This window comes from Mycteria americana, chromosome 15 (assembly GCF_035582795.1).
Source record: "Mycteria americana isolate JAX WOST 10 ecotype Jacksonville Zoo and Gardens chromosome 15, USCA_MyAme_1.0, whole genome shotgun sequence".
NCBI lineage: Eukaryota > Metazoa > Chordata > Aves > Ciconiiformes > Ciconiidae > Mycteria > Mycteria americana.
The window spans coordinates 4,718,567-4,728,827 of record NC_134379.1 but is presented as its reverse complement, the minus strand read 5'-3'; the positions used below and the strand labels follow the sequence as shown (position 1 = coordinate 4,728,827).

Here is a 10,261-nt window from a genome sequence, read left to right as displayed (position 1 = left end):
GCGGAAGGGCTCAGCAGCCCGGCACAGCCGCTCCCACCCACCTCCGCGGGGCCGCTCGCCTCTCAGCCGCGCTCGCCTCCGCCGGGGCCACCCCTTAACCTGCGCCCAACCGGGGCCGGCGGCCGCCGGCGGGCTTCGGCGGCCGCTTCCCGCCCCGCCCCGCCCCGCCCCGCCCCGGCGGCTTCCATTCTGCCCCCGCTCGGGGGGGAGCGGGGCCCCGCGGCCTCTCCCATTCCACCTGCGGGGGCGCGCGGTCCGTGTCGTGAGCGGAAGGCGGAAGCGGCTGAGTGGAGCGGGGACCCCAGGTGGGCGGAGGGCCCTTCCCGGGGGCTGCGGGCCCTTCCCGGGGGCGGGGGCAGGGGCAGCGGCACCGCCGCGGGGGCGGGGGGGGGCAGGCCCACCGTCGAGGTTTTCGCCTCAGGCCGGTTGGCGCTCGGGGGTCCCTGGGGCTCCTCGGAGGGGCCGCCTGCCCCCGGCCGCGCCGCCCTCGGGGGCCCTGCCCTCGACGTGGCCTTGCTGGGCCGTGCTCGGTGCCGGGATGCAGGGAAAGGCTGCCTTCCCTCACCTCCGCCCCTGCCGGCAGCTGCCCTTCGGTTGCCTGCGTGACGCCCTTGCTGTTGTACCGACGGTTGCTCCCTGTGCTCCTTTTCAGACTTTTCCAAATCGCGAACTGCAGCAGACTGTTTAAGGTGTCAGACAGATACGGCAGAATTAGGAGAGAATTACAGCGCCTGTTGGCCCTCGAGCTGGGGAGGTGGGATTGCGGCTGGTGGCTGAGAGTGCGCCCAGTGCTTTTCAGTAGGAAAAGTCTCTTTCCATCTGCAGGAGGGAGGCCCCGCAGTGAGCTGGGTCTTGCTGCTCTCTCCCCGCAGCGCTGAGCAGCCATGGAGAGGATGCAGCAGGTCGTTGGGCGGGCGAGAGCCGCCTTCAACTCGGGCCGGTGCCGCTTGCTGGAGTTCAGGATGCAGCAGCTGAAGGCCCTGGAGCGGATGGTGCAGGAGAAGGAGAAGGAGATCCTGGCAGCCATCAAGGCAGATCTGCACAAGGTCTGGGTCGGGGGTTTCTCTCTTCTGCTGTGCGTGGAGAGCGGTCAGCCCGGAAGGGAAAGTGGGAAGGCCGAGGGCTGCCTTTGCCGTGCCAGATGGCTTTTGCTGATGTTCCCCATGGTCCTGGTTCTCACTGTGGCCTGCCAAGGTCTGCTGCCACCATTTCTAAGAAGGAGCTAGTCCGAGGCAGGACTGCGAAGCTGCAAAGGCAGGTCCTGGCTGTCAGGTTTTGGCTTCTGCCGCAAACTTGAGCCTCACGCACCCGGACTGAGCGCCTTGTGTCTGGGGTCCTTTGGGGCAACACTACCAGTAACTGCCCTGGCAGCCACTTGGAGCCAGCAGAATTTACCTTGCTTCCCCGGGCTGCTGCGGTGGGTGCGGGAGGTGGGTGCCTTTGCCGTCCCCTCCCCAAGCTCCCTGTCATTGCAGAGTGGGCACAATGCATACAGCCATGAGATCCTGGGCGTGCTGGGGGAGCTGGCCCTGGCCATGGACAAGCTGCCATCCTGGGCAGCCCCTCAGCCTGTGAAGAGGAACTTGCTGACGATGCGGGATGACGCCTATGTCTGCCCCGAGCCGCTGGGGGTGGTGCTGATCATCGGGGCCTGGAACTACCCCTTCACCCTGATCATGCAGCCTCTGATCGGGGCCATCGCAGCAGGTGGGGACCCACTGCAGCCCCTGTCCTTCGTGGGGCTGTGGGCAGGTGCTGTGAGAGGCAGGAGAGGAGTGTGAGGGCTCAGGGGCCACGCTGGGTTTGTCTTGCAGGCAATGCTGTGGTGGTGAAGCCGTCGGAGATCAGTGAGAACACAGCTCGGCTGGTGGCTGATCTCCTTCCCCAGTACCTTGACCGGGTGAGTGCAGCCCCGTGCCTGACGTAATTGTCTTAAGGAAATATCTGTCATGCTTTCAAAGGGCTTTTTCAGGTTAGAGTCAAATCAGTTGCCCGCTCTCTCTAAAGGAGCATAAGGCCATGATACAAGAAGGGCTGAATTACTCTTGGAGTAGAGAGACATGTTGACATATTCTTCCTGTGTTGTTACTGCAACGTGACAGCCTTTTTGACATTCATGACCGTGTAAAGAGGTGTGTATGTACTTCTCACTGCACTAATTGCTCTCTTGGACAGTGTGCTGGGGTTGCCTCTAGGTAAACACAAGTTTGCATTGGATGCTGGCTATGACTGGCTCTTCCTGAGAACTCGGTGCCGTTTGCTCAGTGGCAGTACGTCCCGGGTTTTCATGTCCTGCTGAACCACACTCATAGCGGGAGGTGGTGTTTCTTCTCCACTTGTCTGGCAGTTCTGACATCCATAGCGCTGTGTCACTGAGGCTGTTGTTGTGACAGCAGGGCCTCCCTGTGCAGTTTCCTCCAGGGAGTTAGTGCTTTCTCTAGGTGAGGAGCGAGAGCTGGGGCAGGAGACAGCCCTCGGGAGAGCCCGGCGGTCGTATGTGCCCTTGGTCTTAATGTGTGGGAGTAGGTCCACAGCCTGACTCAGCCCTGGCCTCAACCTCCATTTCTTTTAGTTCATGTGGCACAATATGGCAAGTGAAACTCCATTTCAGGGGAAGGAACAGAACTTGTTTCTGTTATCGCTGTCCTTTGTCCAGACCCTAACGTAGCTCACAAGTGAGTCTGCTCCATGCAGAGCTGCTCCCTTGATATATTTGCTTAAATGAAGGTAACTGCAAGGCTCTTGTTTGCCCCGCAGGAGCTGTACCCTGTGGTCACTGGAGGAGTACCTGAGACGACAGAGCTGCTGGAGCAGAGATTTGATCACATCCTTTATACTGGCAACTCCAGAGTGGGCAAAATCGTGATGGCAGCGGCTGCCAAGCACCTGACGCCCGTCACCCTGGAGCTGGGTGGCAAGAGCCCCTGCTACATTGACAAGGACTGTGACCTGGCTGTTGCCTGCAGGTCAGGCTGTTGCAAGCCCTCAGTGGGCCATTGTCCCCAGACTGCGGGTGTTGCTCAGGCGTTGTTGGCCAGGCTGTGGGGGCTGGAAGGGACTGACTGAGGAGAAACCATCTCCCTTTCTCCTGTAGGCGGATAACATGGGGGAAGTACATGAACTGTGGGCAAACATGCATCGCCCCAGACTACATCCTCTGCGACCCATCCATCCAGAGCAAGGTGGTGGAAAACATCAAGGCAACTCTGCAGGTAAGCGTGGAGTTCCTCATGGTGTGGGAGTTGTCCCCATTATAGCCCAGGTCTGAGTTTTGTAGCTGCAGCCCTGGAGCTGTGCCTGTTGTGAAGGTGTGTCGAGCACTTTGGTTCTGCTGTGCCCTTTGGCAGGAATTCTATGGGGAAGATGTGAAGTCGTCTCCAGATTATGAAAGGATCGTCAACAAGCATCACTTCAGGAGGATCCTGGGCCTGCTGGAAGGGCAGAAGATCGCTCATGGGGGAGAGGCAGATGAAGCCTCCTGCTTCATAGGTGCTTCTGGCAGCTGTTGGGGAGGTGGAGGATGGGATCTTCCGCTGGCAGTGGGTGCCTTTTGGGGGCTGTGTGTGTGTCTGTGGCTTGCTTGGTGTGTGTTGAATGCAGGCAGTGCCCAGGACAAGGTCCTGTGATTGACCACGTCTTCTGTCCTGCTCACGCCATCTCCTGCCCTCCTGTTTGCCTCAGCACCGACTATCCTCACCGACGTTTCTCCGGAGTCAAAGGTGATGGAGGAGGAAATCTTTGGACCGATCCTCCCCATTCTGACAGTGAAGAGCGTGGACGAAGCCATTGAGTTCATCAACCGTCGGGAGAAGCCCCTTGCCCTGTATGTCTTCTCGAACAACAAGAAGGTGGGTCTGGGCTGTGCTCCCCCCGGAGGCGTCTCTGTGCAGTTTGATGCTGAGCGGCTCCCCGCAGCGCCCGTGTCAGCTCCTCTTTGCTTGTGAATCGCAGCGTTTGCCTCACGGAGGGTCGCGAGTGTCCCCAGTCTCCTGCTGCAGCGCTTTGCGTTTGCATGACTTTGTGAAATAGAAGGATAAAAGGCTGAATTTCCTCCTTGTTGCCATGTAGTCTTTCATGATTAATTTAGTTACTTTTAATATATTGCCAGGGAGGCGAGCTCCCAGATTTCCAGCTTTCGCATCCCTCCTCTGAACTTTCCCACTTTCTTTGAGTTAACAGTGCACAGATAGGGCTCCTCTGAGTTGTGAGCCAGCAGAAATTATCGTGATGGCCTGTTGGCTCGTAGCTCCCCTCGCAGTCCTGCTCAGTTACGTGATCTGGTCTCTGCTGGGCCTTTGTAATGTTCTGTTTGTTTTTTTTCTTTTGTCAGTTAATCAAGAGAGTCATCTCGGAAACCTCCAGTGGGGGTGTTACTGGAAACGATGTCATCATGCATTTCTTCCTCTCAACCTTACCCTTTGGTGGTGTCGGTAAGTTACTGGAGCTCCTTAAGTGTTGTGACTTGATGCAGGGTGTGACCCAGGGAACAGCAGCAGTTGGTTTGTGTCCAAGTACGCCTGCGCCTCTTAGAGCCAAAGGGTCTCTGTATAGCAGATCTCAATAATAAATTCTGGGAGTACATTAGGAAAGGGGCCAAAAGAGAAAACACACCTTTGGGTTTGTTTTGGGGAAGGCTGAAGCATTTAGTGTAGACTGATGTGAAAGGTGCATTAAAAACATCAGCTGCGATGGGAGTGATTCGCAGTAGTTGCAGGAGGAAGGGTAGGACTTCAGCTTGGGGAGAATTGGAACAGCCTATGGAACAGCCTACGGGAGCTTTGCAGAAGAGGGTTTGGGTGTTACGGTGCTCACAAGCTGACTGTGAACCAGCAGTGTTCTGCTGCTGTGAACGGCACATGCTGTCCTGGAATCGGAAAATGGAGGTGTACCCTGCAGGGTCCCTCGGGAAACCCTTCTCACACAGCGCTAGTCGGATCTCAGAGCCTTGGCACGGTGCTCTGAGAAGGAGCTAAATCCAGGGAAGAGCTGGAGATGGCTCCGAGGCCCAGGGAGCAGCGCACGCAGTGACACAACGAAGTACTGGAGAGTACGTAGTGAAAACGGGGTGGGGAAGAAGAGGGATGGAGTACAGATGGACATCGTGGAGACTGAGAGGTGCTGCAGAGAGAAAGGAACAGTTGTCCTCTCTGAAGGAATATAGAGGAGAAGTTGTGCTTTTAAACTGCAGTAAAGCAGTTGTAGGGTAGGTAACATGCACTGCAGCTGGCAAGCAACTGGAATTTTCCTGTGCTGCTTGTCCTGCTGGTGGCCTCAAGTGGCCAAAGGTTGGACTGGCTGAGCTTGTGGTGTGACCTGCCTGGGTTGTGTCTCAGGTAACAGCGGGATGGGCGCCTACCATGGCAAGCACAGCTTTGAGACCTTCTCGCACCGCCGCGCCTGCTTGATCAAGGACCTGAAGATGGAGGGTACGAACAAACTCCGGTACCCACCTGGCAGCTGGAAGAAGGTGGATTGGGCCAAGTTCTTTGTCTTGAAGCGGTTTAACAAGGGCCGAGTGGGACTGGTCGTCTTGGCCCTGCTGGGGCTTATGGCAGCAGTGGTGATAAAGGTGAGCTTTGGCTCTTTGCCATCTACATGAAGTGCATGTGCAGTTCATCTGATCTTCTGCAAGTTCTGTCTATGCAACTGCAGTCCTTTCTTAGAGCCTGGCCTGTCTTTTCTGTCTCGAGGCTTATGATATCTGTCCCACCTGAAATTACCAAGATCTGTTTCTCACTCTTGCAAGTGCTACCTAGAATAGAAATGTCCTCAGAGAAATCTCCTGGGCTGCTGTACTGTTTGTTGCTCTGCCTTGGTAGGTGACGCCTGTGAGAAGCTCCCTCCAGAGGCAGAGTTTGGTACGTTTTGGAGAGGTCTCTTAGGAGTGATTTCAATTCCTAGGCTTTCTTCAGCGATGTTGTGAGCTGTTCCACAGCCTAGCCCAGCCGGCTGCAGTTTTGCGCCGCAACGCCCTGGGGAAGGGAGGGCTGTGTCCTAAAGCCTAGGGCTACAACGAGCTCTCGTTCCTCACCCAGTTGCAGCCCCCATCTGACCTTAGGTCAGTTATTTCCATTTCCTCTCCTGTTTCTGGCTGACTAGTGTGGAAGGGTGGGATGTCCTCCCCTCTGTGCAGGAGGTAGAAGCCTGCTGGTGCTGGCTGAAGGACTCAACGTGCCTCCTGAGGTGGAGGGGTAAGATCTAAAACTCCAAGTGTGATCGCTGGTGGTTATCCGTGGCTGGTGGACCAGGCGCTATGTGTGCCTGCGCTGGCTGCTCCTTGCAAAGCTCAACTGTGCATCCTGGGGGTTTAGTAGGCTTAAGGGAGCAGCCGCTGAGGGGAGAGGAGACGGCAGGGTGGATCAGGACTCTGCCCTTCAATCTGTTCTGTGTTGTTACTGCTGCAAGGAGACGTGCAGGAGTCCAGCAAGCAGGGGGAAATAACCTGCCTGCAGATCTGAGTCCAGGAGGAGGTGTAAGAGCTAACAACTGGCTCAGGCCTTGAAGCACCAGCCAGGGAGGCAGGCTCTGTCTAGGTGAATGCCTTCTCAGCGAAGAGGGGGAAACTCACAGCATCTTGAAATCATTTGGCTTTTCTCAGAATCACCAGTCTGTGCTGAAGAGAAAAGCCCTCTTGATTGTGCTGGCTCTTCAGAGGCTGGGCTGGCCCAGTGTGTGGTAAGGAGGAGCAGGTTTCAGAGCACTGCTGTGGCTGTCACAGTGAGGTAGGAGCTTTTTTCTTCTCCTGTGTGTAGACCTGATTTGAGATCAGGCAAAGCCTTGTTAGAGTAGTGAATGTCGGGCTGGCAGAAGGTTCCCCCCGGAGCCAGAGAGCAATGCTTTCCCTGGCAGTGCTCGGAGCTCATACAGCGTCCAAGATAACCAGCCGTCAGTGCATGCCGAGGGGGCAGGAGGCAGGCGAGCTGGACCCTGGGGAAGTCACCCTGAGTGTGGGGGCTTTGCTTCAGGCTCTTCTAGAAAGGGAATTGGTTTTGTTTCAGCAAATCCTTCACAGGACATTGGTGTTGTGTTTTGCTTTCACAGATGGTTTTCTACTGAAGAGAGGAGAAGGTGCCATGTGCAAGTCGTACTCTGAGTGCTTGCTTTTTCTCTGTTGCCTTAAGCTGAGAAGTCATTTTTTTCTTTTGTGCTGGGTTATTTCAGTGAGCTGTCGAGCACACCGAGTAGCCTTAGAGAGGCACTAACCAAGACAAGGCTCGGACTCCTGTTTACTAAAAAGCCATGCTGAAACAGAGGGACCAGTGGGTACAAGCTCTCAAAAGGAGGACTGCAGAGCAAGAAATACCAGTCCCTACCTCCACCCCATGCCATGCAGAGCGCTGCTTCCAGGGACGCGCACGCTGTGTCTTGCACCGAACCCCTTACCTTCCTTCAGTGACAAACAGCAGCTTAAGTTTCAGCGGTGATTGGGTTGACAGTGTTTTCCCTGCAGTTTTCGGGATGGTCTGTCTTCTGTTGTGCTCCGAACAACTGCCCTCTTGGTGACAAGTCTGAGACAGGCCGTGCTGGCTGATGCATTTTACCAATAGTGATGGTTATGAATAAACTTAGTGAAGTTCCCCTTGCCATTTAATTGAGGTGAAATATTCACAGATGTCTGCAAACCAGAATCGTCCACAGCTGGTCAGGGGATGCAGGCTGACAGGCTCTGGGTTTCACCGTGTGCCCGTAACAATTATTTGGCAGTTAGAAAATTACAAAGATGATGCCTGCACTGCCTGTATTTTGCTGATAGGAGTATCTTATGCTCAGGCAAAAGAATTTTAAGGCCTGTTTAGAGAAGTGGGAATCACAAAGTACCCTGTTGTGGGTTAGCCCAGGTGGGCATCTGAGCCCCACACGGCTGCTCGCTCACTCCCCCAGTGGGATGGGGAAGAGAATCGGAAGGGTAAAAATGAGAAAACATGTAGGTTGAGATAAAGACAGTTTAATAGGTAAAGTGAAAGCTGGGCGTGCAAGCAAGCAAATTAAGGAACCCATTCATTACTTCCCCTCGGCAGGCAGATGCTCAGCCATCCCCAAGAAAGCAGGGCTCCATCACGCATAACTGTGACTTGGGAAGACAGATGCCATAACTCCCAGTGTCCCCCCTGCTTTCCTCTTTCCCCCTCAGCTTTTATAGCTGAGCACGTCATATGGTCTGGAATATCCCTTTGGTCAGTTGGGGTCAGCTCTCCCAGCCATGTCCCCTCCCCACTTCTTGCCAACCCCAGCCTACGCGCTGGCAGGGCTCTCTGTGAGAAACAGAGAGACCTTGACTCTGTGCAAGCACTGTTGGGCAACAGCTACACCACGAGCGCGTCCCCAACGCTGTTTTGGTCACAAATGCAAAAGGCAGCACCATCCTACTATGAAGAAACTTGGCGACGATGATGAAAATTAACTCCATCCCAGCCAAAACCAGTACAAATCCGTTCCTGGTCAGATTCCTCCAAGGGAAAACACTTACTGGAAGAGTGCGTACTCCTTTGTGTTCGAGCTTCTGGGTCTGCTGTGATCTTGCACTGGGAGATAATCTGGAGCTTATTCTAGCTTGAGGAGAGGATGCTGGAGAAATTTAAGGTGAAAGACCTTAGAAATATTAATGTTTAAATAAGGAAAATTTAAAAAGTATTATTAAATGCAATTAATGTAGAAAATTATATTTACTGTGCAATAAGTGGTGCATGTCTGGTAAAAATCCATGTGCTAAGCCTTAGCCTTTTTAATGATATATTTTGCAAGTACTAAATAAACACTAAGTAAATAATAAACCGAGCGTGGTAAGTCCCTGCAGGCTCCTGCGGAATCCTGCCTGTCCTCTGTCGCTCACGGCTCTGGCCAAGGCTTGGCTGAATGTCACACGTGTGTTGCGAGGTGCCTCTGCCCCGGCACAGGAGCACAGGTCCCAAGCACGATGGCCTCCCCGCTTGCGGGGAAGGATGCCGGGGAGCGCAGGCAGGCTGCCGAAGAGGTGCGGTGTGGGGTGAGGCGGTGCTGGGAGCTGCGGAGGAGCTGGACTGTTTCTCCTGTCCTGTGCAAATCCATCCCCTGATTGCCTCCCACCTGCAGGCGCTGCCCGTTCGGGGTTTGTTCAGATCCGGATGATAGCGTGGGCTGCGTTCGTTGGCTCCCGACGGCTGCTGCGGCACACGAAAGCGCTCCCCCAGCCTCGTGCACCCAACGTGGGCAAAGCCGCGTGGTCTCTCGCAATCCCGCACGGGCGGCTGAGTCACTGCCCCGGCTGAACGCGGCGATCCATGGCTTGTGTACTCACAGCGTGAGGATATATCTGGGTAAAGGGCATTTTGTATCTAGCAAGAGCCCTGAGCCCGGGCCGGCTGTCCTCTTGTGGGAGGAGAGGTTGCTCCGAGCCGTGTCAGGGGAAGGGCTTGCGCTCGCTGCGGGAGACTGGTGGAGAGAGAAGCTTCTCTGAAGGTAACTTCCTTTTTTCCTTCATTTTTTAATGATTCATCTGCTTGCTTGGTCAGGATCGGGGCTGTGGCACGCAGCTGCGGCAACGGGCAGGGAAGGGCAGATTTTGACGATTGCAAGGGAACCTCGGTGTCTCCTTTGGTTAGGCGGGGACTGCAGGCAGATCTCAGGCAGATGCCCACCAAGGCCACGGTCATCTCCGTGTTTCAGCTCCTCGGCAGCATCCCTGTGAGCAGAGGGTAGGGTGGCCGGTGGGTTTAAGGGTATCCCCGAGCTAGGGGAAAGCACCTGCAGAACAAGATCTGTCAGCCATCCCCAGAGACGCTGGGTTGCCCTGAGAGGTGCCCTCCGTTGGTGGGCCCTGCACAGGGAGGACGGGGCATCAGAGGGTGGGAGCCCTGAGCAGTGACCTTGGGAGCAGGAGGCGCCCCAAGGAGGAGAACATCTCCTAGCCTTGCTCCGGGTGGGACATCTCTTGGTGGCCCCACGTTGAGAGTTCCCAGGCCTGAGCAGCCCTCGATGGCCCCGCAGTGAGCTGGGTCTTGCTGCTCTCTCCCCGCAGCGCTGAGCAGCCACGGAGAGGATGCAGCAGGTCGTTGGGCGGATGAGAGCGACTTCAACCTGGGCCGGTGCCGCTCGCTGGAGTTCAGGATGCAGCAGCTGAAGGCCCTGGAGCGGATGGTGCAGGAGAAGGAGGAGATCCTGGCAGCGTCGTGGTTTAACGCCAGTCAGCAACTAAGCCCCACACAGCTGCTCACTCACCTCCCCCCCCGGTGGGATGGGGGAGAGAATCGGAAGAGCAAAAGTAAGAAAACTCGTGGTTTGAGGT

At 55.8% G+C, this 10,261-nt stretch overlaps 1 protein-coding gene across 3 annotated transcripts; it reads left to right on the top strand.

The window, feature by feature from the left end:
• Nucleotides 1-202: 202 nt before the first annotated feature.
• LOC142417284 (aldehyde dehydrogenase family 3 member A2-like) lies at nt 203-8,797 on the top strand. 3 transcript variants are annotated; one of them, XM_075517800.1, is made up of 12 exons: nt 203-305; nt 873-1,046; nt 1,476-1,707; nt 1,815-1,900; nt 2,758-2,966; nt 3,095-3,212; nt 3,348-3,489; nt 3,682-3,848; nt 4,331-4,430; nt 5,334-5,569; nt 6,599-6,722; nt 7,042-8,797. In XM_075517800.1, exons 2-11 carry the CDS (start codon nt 885-887, stop codon nt 6,677-6,679), a joined length of 1,533 nt encoding a protein of 510 aa, XP_075373915.1. In that variant the 5' UTR covers nt 203-305; nt 873-884; the 3' UTR covers nt 6,680-6,722; nt 7,042-8,797. The 3 variants fall into 3 exon arrangements, with proteins under 3 accessions (XP_075373915.1, XP_075373917.1, XP_075373916.1); XM_075517801.1 differs by having other exon boundaries at nt 233-305; nt 826-1,046; XM_075517802.1 differs by lacking the exon at nt 6,599-6,722 and having other exon boundaries at nt 7,042-8,795.
• Nucleotides 8,798-10,261: the final 1,464 nt, after the last annotated feature.

Coding starts and splice junctions, on each gene's coding strand:
- LOC142417284 (XM_075517800.1), top strand. CDS start 885: ATGGAGAGGATGCAGCAGGTCGTTGGGCGGGCGAGAGCCGCCTTCAAC. Junction 1,708..1,814: donor GATCGGGGCCATCGCAGCAG/GTGGGGACCCAC, acceptor TTTGTCTTGCAG/GCAATGCTGTGGTGGTGAAG. Junction 3,490..3,681: donor TGAAGCCTCCTGCTTCATAG/GTGCTTCTGGCA, acceptor TGTTTGCCTCAG/CACCGACTATCCTCACCGAC.